Source organism: Triticum aestivum, chromosome 7B (assembly GCF_018294505.1).
Source record: "Triticum aestivum cultivar Chinese Spring chromosome 7B, IWGSC CS RefSeq v2.1, whole genome shotgun sequence".
Classification (NCBI taxonomy): domain Eukaryota; kingdom Viridiplantae; phylum Streptophyta; class Magnoliopsida; order Poales; family Poaceae; genus Triticum; species Triticum aestivum.
This window is the reverse complement of record NC_057813.1, coordinates 417,496,038-417,509,875: the sequence shown is the minus strand read 5'-3', so window position 1 is coordinate 417,509,875 and position 13,838 is coordinate 417,496,038. Positions and strand designations below refer to the sequence as shown.

The following is a 13,838-nucleotide window of genomic DNA, read 5'->3' as shown; positions in this document are numbered from 1 at the left end:
CAGTAAAATTATAAAAAAAATAAAATCCAAAAATTCGGAAACTTTTTAGGATGGATTATAATCAAATGTTGTAGGCGCTTGCAATTTTTTGTGTCCAAATAACATTCCAAGAGTTCATAGAGAAAATTACAAAATTGGTGCTCAAACTTGTGTGCGCTGTTGAGCAGTTTATTTTTGAGCTCGTTGGTTGTCATGTGAACACTAAAATTTACAAGCACGCAAGACATTTGGTCATGGGGTACCATGAAACTTGAGCTACACAACAACTTTCTGTGATTATTTTTGAAATTTGCATTTCTGCCATTCTTTTTACGTATTTTTCTTACATAGGCTTGCTTTTTTCTTTTTTCCATAGGATTGCTTTAAGAGTCGTGCTAATCAAAAGATACCACAAATGATATTTCAGACGGAGTGCTTTATCAAGACGCTTCTCTAAGAGATTGTCTAGACCTTAGGACTGAATGTTTGAGGGCTAAAATTGGAAGTTCCACCCGTGAGAATCAGGATTCCGGGAGCAGCATCTGCCGGAGTACCTGGTAGATGGCTCTGAGATACCCCTTGTGCTGCACTTCCTCCGGCAGCCTCAGCATGATCGCCACCTTCTCGAACTTCTCCCGCGCCAGGTCCACCTCCGCCGGCGACGCTACGGCGGACACCGAACCCGGAACCACCCGGAGGTCCCTATGGAGCTCCGGCGGCGATAGCGCCCACTGCATCGCCCAGATGGAGAGGGGCCGCATGTAGTGTAGCGACCGGTACCCGCCGCCGACATCGGACGTCCACGCCTCCGGCGTCTGGAACGCGTACCCGAACCCGTCCCTGCCCCACCCGGCGTCGTGCGCGCCCTTCGCCGTCCGGAACGCCGCCTCCGGCATGCCCTCGTGGAGCATGGCGGCGGCCACGCCGTAGGTGACCCCGACCCACACCTCCTTGGACTGCAACGACGACGCGTCCACGGCGCCGTCCGGCCGCATCCCGTTCACGGCCCCCACCGCGCCGCCCTGCACGCGCATCACGTTGTAGTCCAGCACCGTCCCCAGCGCGCTGCGAGCCTTCTCCTCCTCGACGACCGGCTCCAGCCCGCACGCGCGCGCGTACCACTGCCCGGCGAGCTGGTCGGCCATGATGGACTTGCTGGTCGCGCCGCCGCTGTTGTCGTAGTCGAAGTAGGAGCCGTTCCAGAGCTCGCCGTCGTACACGCGCTGCGCCCTTTTGTACCGCTCGAGGAAGTACCCCTCCGCGCCGCGGTCGCCGACGATGCGCGCCATGGCGGCCGCCGCCTGAAGGGCCGCGACCCAGAGACCGCCGGTGTACGCGCTGACCCCGGAGACGGACCACAGGTCGTACGTCTGGTCGGGCCGGCCCTCGTTCTCCACCATACCGTCCCCGTCACGGTCGAACTGGTCCATGTACGCCATGGCCAGGTACACCGCCGGCCACGCCGCCGTCGCGAACGCAAGGTTCCCGGTGGCGGCGACGTCGCGGTACACCTGGAGGACGAACTTGGGGTTGAGGTCCTTCCACCGGGACGGGTCATGGATCATGTACGCGTTCAGCTCGAACCACGGGTCGGCCAGGCCGATGTCGTGCGGCACGGCGCCGAGCACCTTGCGTGGGACGTCGACGCCGTCGAGCGTGCGCATGGGGCGCGGGTCGTGGAGGAGTACGGCGCGGGCGAAGTCGCGCTGGAGGCTGAGCTCGATCTCCGGGAAGAGGGAGAGCAGCGAGAAGGAGGAGTAGAAGTGGACGTCGTAGGTGTTCCACATGTGGTACTCCATCCCCTCCAGGTACAAGAATTGCCCCACGTTCTCCTCGCCGTCGCCGAGCAGGGCCGTGCCGAACGCCGACGATGATTCCAGCCGCTCCTCCGCCGTCGACATCGCGCTCAGGATACCGTCCACAGCGAGATCACCTGCGCGGAACCCGTCGAGAGTGAAGGACTCCGTCGTCGACCCGTACTTTGACGAGGCGAAGCTGGTCTTCTTCGGAGGCAGCCCATCTGTGACAAGTGAAAAGTTCAGATTTCGGACCGTTGCCGAAGATAAATTTGTGACTTCAGAGTTCAGTTGGATCAGTGTAAATTACCTGTCCAAATGGTGCCTCCAGCGTTGAGATAGTAAAGCTCGTTGAACAGTACAACCGGATACCTGAAAAACAATCATGTCATCACCTGTTCTGTTCTGGAATCAAACTATGACCAATTCAATAATTTGGCAGTTTAATGGGGGAAATCATGTCAGTGATTGACACTGAGCTTAATCTGAATTTCTTACCATTCAGGCAGCCTCTTGTCCTGCAGGATAGGCCTCTGCCACTCGTCGATTTTCGACTCCCAAGCCATGTGTTCTACACGCAGACACAACAAATATTTGAGAAATCTCAATCTTCATAGAGATTCAGAAATCTTTCATCAACCAAGAACCCTTGGAGATCTCACCGAGAAGGGCGTCGTGAGCCAACTTTTCAGCAGCGGCGTCTCGATCCAGGCCGAGGAACTTGGTGTACCTCCGGTGGTAGGTCCTCCCGGAGGGGAACTTCACCTCGGGGCACGACCACGAGAGCGCGAACGACACCACGCGCGTGCCCCCCGCCGGCACCGTCGTCGTCGACGCGACCGCCGCCCCAATAGACGATCCAGGCCTCGACGACGCTGGCGGCGCCCCGCCTGTGGCCTCGCCAAAGGAACCGTGTTTCTTGACCTCGTCCCACATGTCCTTGGCCGTGAACTGATCGCGGCCGCCGGGGGTGGACGGGCCCATCGCGAAGGACGGGCAGCAGGTGACGCGGACGTCGCCGGTCTCCTGAGACGCGATCGCGAACGTCACCAGAGGGTTCCCGTCCGCCGTCCTGTGGCGTAGAAGGACGCCATGAACGCCGTCCCGCGCTCTGGACGCGACATGGAAGAAGACATTGTCATTGTCAGAGATTTCTGCCTGTTACAACCGCATCAAATGAATTTGTCGTGCTCGTTACTTGATTCTGGAGTTGGTGTGATTCCCAGTCAGTTCTGATTTTCCACCCACTGAATTCTACACGGATGACGAACAAGCAAAATTAAGGTCAAATCCATGCTACAAAGATGTTGTGTCTGTTCTGAAGAGCAGAGTGTTGGCTTTGCACTTACAGCCCATGTGAAGAGCAAGGTGACATCTGCAGGTGTGCTCCCAGAATTTTGCACCTGGTACAAGCATCAGGGATCAAAATTAGGTGCTGAACCACTCATGTGGCATCATTTGTTTGATTTGCTGAAGAAGAAAATATACCGTAAAAGTGAAAACCGCGACGGGAAAGCTGCTCTCCTTGTAGTTGTGAGGGATGAAGGGCGATATCTGACGGCAGGTGATCTTGATGTCAGGGTCAGGCTCACCTACATTGCAATTGTGGAACATAGAAGGTTAGTACTTAGTAGGTCCTGCCAGACAAACTTAATCGGCATTGTTACTGGCGACAACTATCTCTGTCAGGTAAGGAATGTACCATCATATACAGTCCAAGATCTTGGGAACAAGCCATGGTAGTTGCAATTCTTCTCTTTCAGTTTCCAGTCCCAAGACCCGATACCGGCTTTGTCTATTCCCCTGCAAATGTGCACAATTATTTGTATGGTATCTCTGACTGGCATAATCAGATGAACGATATACAGGTGAGCTTGTGAGGCTTTCACTGCTTACTTGAGAAGATCAGCAGTTGGTGCGGACAACACTGTGGAGTAGCTCTTCCCGCCGGGCCGCGAAACGAATGCCTAGACAGGTGAAAATAGTGGGCAATATAAGACGTTTTTCCACCATAAATTGAGCACTGAAACTCATGAAAGCAAGTGTAAATTTATTATTACTGAGAACTGGTTGGCCAGGACAGGCTTCTCTTCATATATCCTGGGGAATATTTGAAACTGCTGAAAGTACCCTCTGTAGCTTCTCCCTATGCTTCCTGAACTGAAAAGAAGAAGAGAATGTACTTTGAGTAAAACTGTCATCTGAAGTTCAGTCAGCTGCAGGGCCATGCATGAATGTCACAACACAACCGAGGCAAGTCTCAGAGCAAAATCAGGACCCGAAACATCGAAAGAACTTACCCTAGTCCGCCGAGGGGTACCCCGCGGTAGCAGTTGTCCATCCATTTCCTGAGCGGATCATAGACGGCAACCTTTGGGAAACAAGATGATACTTGTTCAACAATTTCACTGGCTACTGAGTACTGACTGGGCAGAATAATTTGCACCGGCATTTCAACTACATGCGCATGCTGGTAGACAGATTAGCTGAATGTTCAGTGACAGAAGAGGGACTCACTTGGTTTTTGGCGATTCCCTCGACGTGTAGTCGAAGCATTTTAAAAATCAAGGGTATCTGCAGCACAACCATGACCATGGTCAGTGTTTATATGCAGCAAAGGTAGTAAGCATTCTTGGTTCTAAATGCAAAATTTAAAAAGGTACAGTCCATGTTGACATGCTTGCTTACAATTGTGAAGATATCAGTGGTCATGCTAAGCATAGCAACCTTCTTTCCTTCATCGTCGAATTTCCTCTGCCAAGTTATTGCTGGTGGCTGTGCACAGTCGACGTGCAAGTGCGCCTGAAGCAAGAACAACCATGTCATACCAGTTCGCTTATAATGGACTGAAACCTTCATTAGGGAATCATCCAAGAAAACAACTGATCAGAATCGAAAATCGTAGAGGAGAAGAACCTCGAGCTCCTCCACCAGAGGAGTAGGGTCAATTAAGTAATTGCACCAGAATATTAAGTAGTAGGAGCCAAAGAAATGGGAGAGCTGTTTCAGGTCAGGAGATACCTTGGTTTGCTCAAACTCTGAACTTCCCATCTTCAGAAACCGATGAAGGGGCTAACTCGACTGGAACAGATACAGCATGGTCAACAACTCGAAGAACGGGATTGCTCATCAGATTGAAAACAAACCAAGAATGTATCCGTACACTGAGAACCGCCTACATAGGAGGAGGAGAGTGAGAAAGTACCTGGACCTGAACACGGCACCCTGAGACGCTCAGCTCTTTTGAGGAGCTACCCGAGGTAGCTGTCTATATAACTCGTTGGACAAGAAGGGGACGAAGACGACGCGACGAAGGAGAAGCGAGGAGCATAACCAGAAGGACTGGCTGGTGGTATCAGATATTCAGATATGCTCAGGTGCGTGGAAAAGTAGGCGTGCACATCACAGTCGTGGAAGCGGTTGAATATGCCATTCATGCTCCCCGGTCACGATCCTCGCTGATAAATCTTTCCCGATAATTAGCCTGATTCCCGCGTCACCATGCCGGAAGGAACAAAGTTTCGCCGGTACTGCCAAGCTAGCTAGCCGTTCATGGAAAAGACGGGCGCTGGAAGCAACCGTGATGCGTGCTAGACTGTCGCGTACTCGCGTGGTTTCTTAGACTTGTTCCATCGGAAATCAGAAATAGCAGCCCGGGTGTTGAATTAGTGTGATGTAGTACGTTTTTTGACAAATTCTCTCTTAAGGAATAGACTATTTATAGTTGGAAAATTTAAGGCTTTTAGGTGAATTAGTTTGTAAGTTTAGATCATTAAAGTAGTGATCTAAACGATCTTATATTTAGTTTATAGAGGGAGTATCATGGAGCTGGCTTAGTATGCTGTGTTCAGGGGAATGATAAGAGCAACTCCAACGGGCGACCCAAACGGACGGCGATTTCGTCCGCTTTTTGTCTGTTCGGGTCGGCCAGGCGGACACGAACATCCGTTTCCGCGTTTGGGTCGGCGTGTGCGCCCAACGCGCGCCTGGCCCATTTTGGCGCCACCGACAAAAAAATATATGCATGCATATTTCTACTGAAAATAACTTAATTAAACATTAAAACCGGGCAGGAAGGCCGGCGAGAGTCCACGCGTCCACATTAGCATTAAAAAGAAATTAAAAACCACCTAACTACGAGGCGGCGCACTGCCCAGCGCACCCTAGGCGGCGGCGGCGGCGGCGTCCTCGGGGTCGGTGAGGTCGATGAGCGTCGGCGGAGGGCCGGCCCAGGGGAACGCCGTGGCCCATGCGGCAGTGGCGTAGTCCGGGGGCAGCTGTTCCGACGGTGGAGTGCCAGCGCGGGGGGCTGTGCCGCCGCCTATGCAGACGCAGCCTGGCGCGCCTCCTCCTCAGCCTGACGCGCCTCCTCCTCGAGGTCGCGCTCGAGCATCTCCTCGTACTCGCCTTGACGCCGCTCCTCGGCCAGCCGTCACTGGCGCCAGTGCTCGAGGTAGGCCGCCTCCTGCGCCGGGGTCGCCTCCATCCAAACCGATGGCGCGGACACCCACTCGCGCACCACTCCCGTCCAGGAGAACCTCGCGATGGAGCCCGGCTCCGGCTCCGACTGCGGCTCCGGGTCGACCTTGACACGGCGTCGGGGAGGGTATGGCGGGGCCACCCGCGGCACCACACAGTCACCGGCCGCGGAGAGGGCCATGGCATGCGCCATGGCCGCCTCGTACCGAGCTTCCTCTTCTTCTGCCGCCTCCGCCCTGCGCCGCTCGTCCTCCTTGCTCTCCCGGTAGACAGCCGCAAGGGCCGCCTGGTAGGCGTCTTCTTCCGCCTGGTCTTCCTCCCCGACGACGAGCGGCGGCGGCGGCACGCTGCGGTCGACCTCCCGCACGTCGCGCCGCCTCGCCTTCTCGTGCTCGAAGGCGAACCAGCGTACCCAGTTGGGATCGAAGGCGTACGCCTCGTCGCGGCGCTGCTCCGGCGTCAGGAGCGCCCGCCGGCGACGCACCTCCTCCGCATGCGCCCTAGCCGACCGCGGCGCCGCCGGCACTGGGATCCTTTCCGGATCTAGATGCCAGTCGTGCGGCAGCATCACGTCGGGGTACGGCAGCGGCACGCGGTGGCGCCAGTGCCACTCCGCCTGGTGCACGGGCACGTTCACCCGCTGCCTCTGCCGGCGAGCCGACGGAGGCGGAGGCGGGGTGAACTCCGCGGGGAAGGGGACGACGGGGCCTTGCCCTTCGACTTGATGCTGCTGCCGGAGAAGAGCCCCATTTGAGCGGCTGGGGTGGCTAGGGTTTGCTTGCCGGCGACGGGGCAACGAGCGTGGCCTAGATGGGGACGGAAAGTGGATGAGGACGGCCCCGCCACACGGTCGGTTTGAAAAAGGACGACCACCGTCGCTGACGCGTGGGCCCGGAGTCATAAATTAAGTTGACCGGCGTGGGGGGGGGGGGTAGTTGGGCGACCGCCAGGTAGGGTCGTGGCGGACGTCGAGAAGGCGCGCGTGGCGTCCGTTCCGCGTCCGCGCCGACGCATTTGGGGCGCAAATTTGGGCCGTAAATGTGTCGGCACGGACGCGAGCGGACGCATTTTGGGTTTGGGTCGGCGCGTTGGGCCTCCACTTTTGTCCGCGCCGATCTCAACGGACGGCGGCGGACGAAATGGGTCGCCCCATTCAGTGGCGGAGCTTAGTGTACTCTGGGGGGCCAAGACAATTATATGAAGAAAATATTAAGTAGATGGCCTAGCTGGAAGAAAAAAATAGCATTTTGCTGCCTCAAATGTTCACATTTTGTGTTCCGCCCCCCAGGAATTCTGCTCTAGCTCCGCCGCTGGCCCCGTTGGAGTTGCTCTGAGTAACATCTTACTTTAAGCACACATGGTGGTTAAAAGGAGATTGTCTGACTGTGAAATCCACTGGTTGGACTAAAGGTTAGAGCTTGGCACTGGCAGCCACCCAGTAGCAGTCAGTCAGCCGTCGACTTCCAAGTTCCAACCATGAAAAGTCCAATTCACATGATATACCTGCATGTCTGATCTTGAGGATACGTATGCTCGTGTGTTTGTTCAAACACGCAATGGCTTCACGTAGTATTCATGATGGCAACATGGCATCTACAAAGGATAGTTTTTCATTGTAAGCGCACTAAAATCTAAATATTTTATGGACCCACTAAGTTTTTTTTTATCCATGTAGCCCTGCCACATTGGCAAGTAGTGCATGACAGTTTGCATGCCTTTGCACTGAACAAGGGTACAAAGGAATCCAGAGCCTAACAGGTGCTGGATCATCCTAAACCAATCTAGAAAACTCTTACATTTACTTTACTTATTTCTTTAGCAACAACTTATGCATAAAGTTCCCACAACAATGCGAGAAAACTTTTCGGCTTTGTTTCTCTATCTTTTCAAAGAGAAAGATAGCCTCAAAAAAAAATTTCTCACGCGGGTGTGGATGGTGAGAGAGGTGAGAGGCGATTAGTCTGGCGACATGTGGCCCGTTCTGCCCGCTCCAACTCCTCTGTCCCATCTCCCAGAATGGGGATGTGCGGCGACGGGTTTGCGCCTGGTTGTTTTCATTAATTAGACCATGAAGACGACACGGTCGATGATCGCATGGCACAATGATTGATCTATCATCGACCTTGGACCCTAGCCCCTAGGCAATGCATGTCCATGATAACATTGGGAGGTTTCATCGGCGATTGGTCAAGCTAAGAAACAACTTCAAGATCATCGTTAGTTTGTCTTTTTAGCAATCATCCTTAGTTTGGTATGGAGACAACTTCGTTTTAGGAAATCCAGGGCCGCACACTCACCAATCGGTCGCCTTGGGTCGATGATGGACATTCAACTGGGTCTTATGTGTGAGTTGTGTGTCGTGATGGACTTGCAACTAGGTCGAGCGAGTTGCATGTTGTGAGTGGATATGCAGCTTGGTGAGTGAGTTGCATGTCAAGGGTGGACATGCAACTGGGCTGGGTTTCGGGCAAGTTGTGTGTTGGAGGTGGACATGCAACTGGATCAGGGTTAAGACAAATTGCGTGTTGACCGTGGACATGCAACTGAGTCGAGCGAGGTTCGTGTCCAAGATGGACATGCAACTAGGTTAGTTACATTCAAGTTGCATGTGAAGGGTGGACATATAATTGGAGAGTTGTCAAGGGTGGACATGCAAGGACTAACTAAATGTTGAGAGTGGACATGCATTTGAGTCAGTTAATGCAAAACTACATGTAAAGGATGAACATATAACTGGATCAAGTTGCATCTCATGGATGAACATGCAACTGGTTCTTGATGGATAAATTGTATATCAAAGGACCAAACAAGCTTGTGTGTCAAAGTTATTTTGCAGAAATTCCTTGGCCTTTTTTTATAATCAATCAACCATCCAATTTTAAAATGGATTTTTTTCAATGTTTCTGGTAATCAACCCTTAATTTATCTTTAAGTTTGATTTCCACTTTCGCAGAAAACGCTTGGATGTTTCTGGTAATCAACCCGCAACATTGTTTTAAGTTAGATTTCCGCTTTCGCATAACCCCCCCCCCCCTCCCCGCGCGTGCGGTTCCTGGTAATCAACTCGCATGTCAGCTTTAAGTCAAATTTTCTCTTTTTCAGAAACCCCCCTGATAACTGAGTTAATCAACCCGCAATACATATCAAATGCTTTTTTTAAAATATCCATATCTTTTGAACCCTAACTCCAAATTTAACATATTATATATGAATTTGATTAGAAATTGTGTATAAATTGAATATGATGTTATTTTACCTATTAACCATTTCAAAAATAGTATTTATTGTGCAACCTTAATCAATGTGCATGATTCGTGTTTCTTTCATATCAGTGCCGATCCGGATTGAAAATGAACACCTCAACAAAATCAGGATTTGAGACAAAAGAAATCATCTATAATGATGCATGAACACCTCGCCAAAAGCTCATAGGAATAAAAAGCAGAATTCTCATCTCATGCCGAGAGAGAGAGAGAGAGAGAGAGAGAGAGAGAGAGAGAGAGAGAGAGAGAGAGAGAGAGAGAGAGAGAGAGAGAGAGAGAGAGAGAGAGAGAGACGCCTTAGGATTGAAACACTCAAACGTGTTGTGATTGTGAGCAGTTAGGTCACCGTCAGCATGGGTGAGCACGAGGATAAGTGGCAACATAGAGGAGATGCCATGTGTTGAAAGAAAGGATATGTACCTATTAAGATCTTGACTCATGATTATTGAGTTAGATGAGCGTGGTATTTTTTTCTATTACAACACACAGACTCTTTTGCTAGTAGAAATATAGACGTAGCAATGGCCCAGCTGAGGTAAAAAAAACTAGAAGCACAATGGAACAATGCGCCGGGCCATAGCAGCTGCACGCTGAGTCCATACCAAAAAAAGATGCACAATTTTGATGGTATAAATTTAACGGTAAAGAAATTAGATGAGAGATAACCAATTCTAACCTAGGTGGGAATTAACAAAGTCTCGCCTTGATTAATTAAATAAAAAATAAAAAATAACCTCATGTCAAATTTAAGGGTGTAAAAATCAGATGAGACGTAGTTATTTTTCACCTAGATAAGAGTTAGACACACCTAGATAATCAACCGAAAAATGAACTTCATGCACGAACATTCTTAGTGGAAAGCCCTCATGTCGAAATCCCAGTTGATCGCACCCTGAACTACACAATCCTGGTCTAAATCAAACCCTAAGGTTGTTTCCCAAACAGGGATTGCAAAGGATGGCCTGGATTGTTTTTTTTCTCAGACAACGGTCAGGATTGGCTGTGCTAGGAGGCGAGCACGCGTTGACCACTCCGTGAGGCCAAGCAATCGAACCCTAAGGTCGTTTTCCAAACAGGGATTGCTGGATTTTTTTTTTAGACAACGGCCAGGATTGTAAAGTGAAGTTGAACTGGGCTGGCCCAGAAAAAATCATCAATTTTGAACAATTCACAGATTTGGAAAAGTCTAAGTCGGAAACAAGTTCGCAGATTATGGAAAAAATCTAAAAGAGTTTGTGGATTTGAAATTTTTCACGTGTTTTGTAAGAAACTTAATGAATTTAAAAATAATAATTGAAAAAAGGTTCACACATTAGATAAAAAAGAAAAAGAAAAAATTGCATGAGAATCATCTAGCTAAGGAGCTTCCACAAACAAAAAAAGAAGAAAAAAGAAGAAAAAGAAATAAAGTAGTTGCAAGAGGAGAGGTGGCCTGGTTGGTCAGTGTAGTTTGCACCAAAAGAGGTGGTCATGCATTCGAATTATCTTGCACGCATATTTTTTTTCCAGCGTAACAGAAGAAAGGGCCGACGGGTGCGCCGTGGGCAACATAGGCGTTCTTTGGCCCACCGGTCAGAAGAATCCCATTTGACCTTTGCCACATCAGCGTGTTTATGCCTCAAACGACCCAAGGTTATGATTTAGACCAGGATTGCATGGTTCACGGTGCAATCGACCGGGATTTTGACATGAGGGTTCATTTCGCCCGACCTCTACAATAATTCAGAGTTTAAAATGAACTTTTTCCCATTCTCAGTAAAAGGGTTGGCACTGCACTGATCCGTCTAATGTCCACTTAAGAATGATTCCACATTGACTAAATCGAGTTTACAATTAGACTCGATTGGTTTGAAAAGATTTAGAAGATTTCTAGGGGATATCTACTACGCACAGGTTTTTTATTGGAATCCCCTACAATTCAAACCTAATTAACCCTTAATAACATAACAAAAATTACATTAAGATTTGAAGATCACCACGGGCACTAGCATTAGGTCAAACCTCATGAGAATTTTCCAAGGGCATTCCATGATTTAGAAATCCAGTCAAGCAAATAAGCCCTTGTTGAAATGGACGTAGGCGCACAAACTGGGAGAACTATTGTACTACGTCAGTCCTGATAGATGAACTCATCGTCTGCAGCTAGCCGCGCGAGCGCCTCCGGCGCGAGGCACACCTCCAGCCCCATGCTCCCACCGCCCCCGCGGCCCTCGTACACCGTCACCCGCCCGTCCACCTTGTTCGCACCACCGCTCCGCACGGCCACCGGCGGTCCCCACCCGAAGTCGTTTCCGTACGCGTCAAACCGCGGCGAGTTCCCGGTCACCACCATCGCCGGGTTCCAGAACCCCGCCTGGTACGCGAACCTCGGGTCCTGGTGCCACGAAGTTAGCGAGCCCACCAGCGCTGCCTCGTCGAGCGACGCGATGGCGCTGTTCAGCAGCCGCGCCGTCCACCCCAGTCCCCTGTCCAGGATCTCGCCGGCCGTGGACCTCGCCGTGGCGCGCACCACGGCGTTCCCTGCGTACGTTTGTGGTACGCGCTTGACACGGCCGCGGCACCCGACGAGCACGGTGTACGTCGTCTCTTCCACCGGTGACAGGCGCCGGGCGCGAGACACTGAGCGCCAGACGTGTGCGAGCAGGGACTGGAGGGACGAGAGGGTGGCTGTGGAGGTCGCCGAGCCGACGCCGGCGCTGGCCACCTCGGCGTTCGCTCTGGCCTTCAGCTTCTTGATGCTCTCCGCGGAGAAATGGAAGAAGCACTCCTCCACCGGCGGGCAATCGAACCGCCGGATCATATGCTCCAGCTTGGCGAACGGCAGAGGGACCGGTACAGGGCAGGCATCGGGGAACCAGCGCACGAGCACCGGCGGCGGCGTGAGCATCTCGGCGTCGGTGCCGCCACTCCGGCTCATCTCGGACCAGGTGTTGAAGAGGTGCCAGAAGGCAGTCCCATCGGCAACGGCGTGGCTGAGCGACATGGCGACAAACACGCCGTCGGCGAGCTCGGTGACCTGCGCGGCAAGGACGGGGCGCGAGTCGGCCACGGCATCCGCGCCGACCAACCCGTCGAGTGGGAAAAAAGGCCAGACCACACGGGGGATGTACAGCGACGCCGCGACATCGGCCACCGTGACGCCGGGCGCCACCGCGTGGACGAACTCGGCGCCCTCGCTGGTGCAGTGCAGAGAGACGGTGACGCCGCCGTCCTCCAGCTGCTCCTCGGCTGCGAGGCGGCCGGCGAAGGGGTAGAAGCGTCCTAGAGCGCGGGCGAAGGACGACGCAAGGCGCCCGACGAGGCGCTCGCCGCCGTCTCCGGCGGGGGGCTTAGGCAGGAGGATGCCCTTCTGGATGTAGTCCACGGTCAGCATCTGGAGGTCCCACGGCGCAAGGTGCACCGTCTCGGCCGCAGGCTCGGCTGAGCACGTCGCCACGCCGCTCGAAGACGGCCGCACCATGCGGCGGGAGACGACGCGGACGGGGGCAGAATCCTCCGTCGCCATGCTTAACTATTTTGCGATCTGGAGCGCGCACCCCAATCCTCTAGCATACTTGCTCGCGTTGACCTTTGGAAATGTAACCTGGAGTCTCTCGGAAAACGATCCGATCGCGACGTGATGGGCAGAGGATTTTAGAAGTGGGTGTACCTTTGATTAAAAAGAATTCTCTATTTTGGATGATTTTGGACCCTTAGATATTTGTTTTCTACATGTTGTTTGTTCGATTCAAGGGACTAGAATCCGTCCTAATTTTTCCTTAGAATAGTTTGTACTATGTCTGGACGAAAATTTCCATCCAGTGAAATCTTTTGGTAGAATTCGTTTGCTTTTCATGTGCTATCAAACATTCTTTCATACGAATTTTTGTTTGTCTTTCTGATCATATAGGATTGAGGACAACATGACACCGCAATCATGCTTTTCTATTTTCACATTTCTACCTTTTGAGAATTCTGCATTTCTCAATAATGATAATAATAAAGGCCCATGAGAAACATGTGTAGTGGGGAAGATCTTCTAGAGCATAACACACGTGGATGGTCTAGGTACGGGATTTCACACGGGGGATTTTACTCAGATTGGGGTCATGTATGCAAGAGGTAATACCCTATTTTTGCTAGATGTTTTATCAAGCCTCATGTGAGGAGTTTGGATACAATGGTATGTTATTGATCTTCTCAAATCTTGTTGATCGTGTCTAGATTCTCACATAACCTCACCTTATATAAGAGCGATGTGGTTGGGATCACAATGACCTGAGTAGGCCATGTAGTAGTAACAGTCCAATGATGACTGTCGTTACCCCTTAGTGTTACTAAG

General features: G+C 51.7%; 2 protein-coding genes across 3 annotated transcripts; both read right to left on the bottom strand.

Annotated features, from left to right (window-relative positions):
- Positions 1–279: 279 nt before the first annotated feature.
- On the bottom strand, positions 280–5,175 carry LOC123157002 (non-lysosomal glucosylceramidase). Of its 2 annotated transcripts, none has more exons than XM_044575224.1 (15): positions 4,981–5,175; positions 4,797–4,856; positions 4,464–4,577; positions 4,293–4,349; positions 4,076–4,146; positions 3,836–3,935; positions 3,672–3,742; positions 3,478–3,578; positions 3,264–3,367; positions 3,125–3,178; positions 2,974–3,029; positions 2,438–2,886; positions 2,274–2,346; positions 2,086–2,147; positions 280–1,999 (listed from the first exon to the last, which is right to left on the bottom strand). In XM_044575224.1, exons 2-15 carry the CDS (start codon positions 4,824–4,826, stop codon positions 501–503), a joined length of 2,841 nt encoding a protein of 946 aa, XP_044431159.1. In that variant the 5' UTR covers positions 4,827–4,856; positions 4,981–5,175; the 3' UTR covers positions 280–500. The 2 variants fall into 2 exon arrangements, with proteins under 2 accessions (XP_044431159.1, XP_044431160.1); XM_044575225.1 differs by having other exon boundaries at positions 4,939–4,994.
- Positions 5,176–11,302: 6,127 nt separating this feature from the next.
- Positions 11,303–13,299, bottom strand: LOC123157003 (uncharacterized acetyltransferase At3g50280). Its single transcript, XM_044575226.1, has one exon. The coding sequence runs from the start codon at positions 13,020–13,022 to the stop codon at positions 11,628–11,630; it is 1,395 nt and encodes a 464-aa protein (XP_044431161.1). The 5' UTR covers positions 13,023–13,299; the 3' UTR covers positions 11,303–11,627.
- Positions 13,300–13,838: the final 539 nt, after the last annotated feature.

Coding starts and splice junctions, on each gene's coding strand:
- LOC123157003 (XM_044575226.1), bottom strand. CDS start 13,022: ATGGCGACGGAGGATTCTGCCCCCGTCCGCGTCGTCTCCCGCCGCATG.
- LOC123157002 (XM_044575224.1), bottom strand. CDS start 4,826: ATGGGAAGTTCAGAGTTTGAGCAAACCAAG. Junction 4,578..4,796: donor CAGAGTTTGAGCAAACCAAG/GTATCTCCTGAC, acceptor TTCTTGCTTCAG/GCGCACTTGCACGTCGACTG. Junction 2,148..2,273: donor GACAAGAGGCTGCCTGAATG/GTAAGAAATTCA, acceptor ATTGTTTTTCAG/GTATCCGGTTGTACTGTTCA.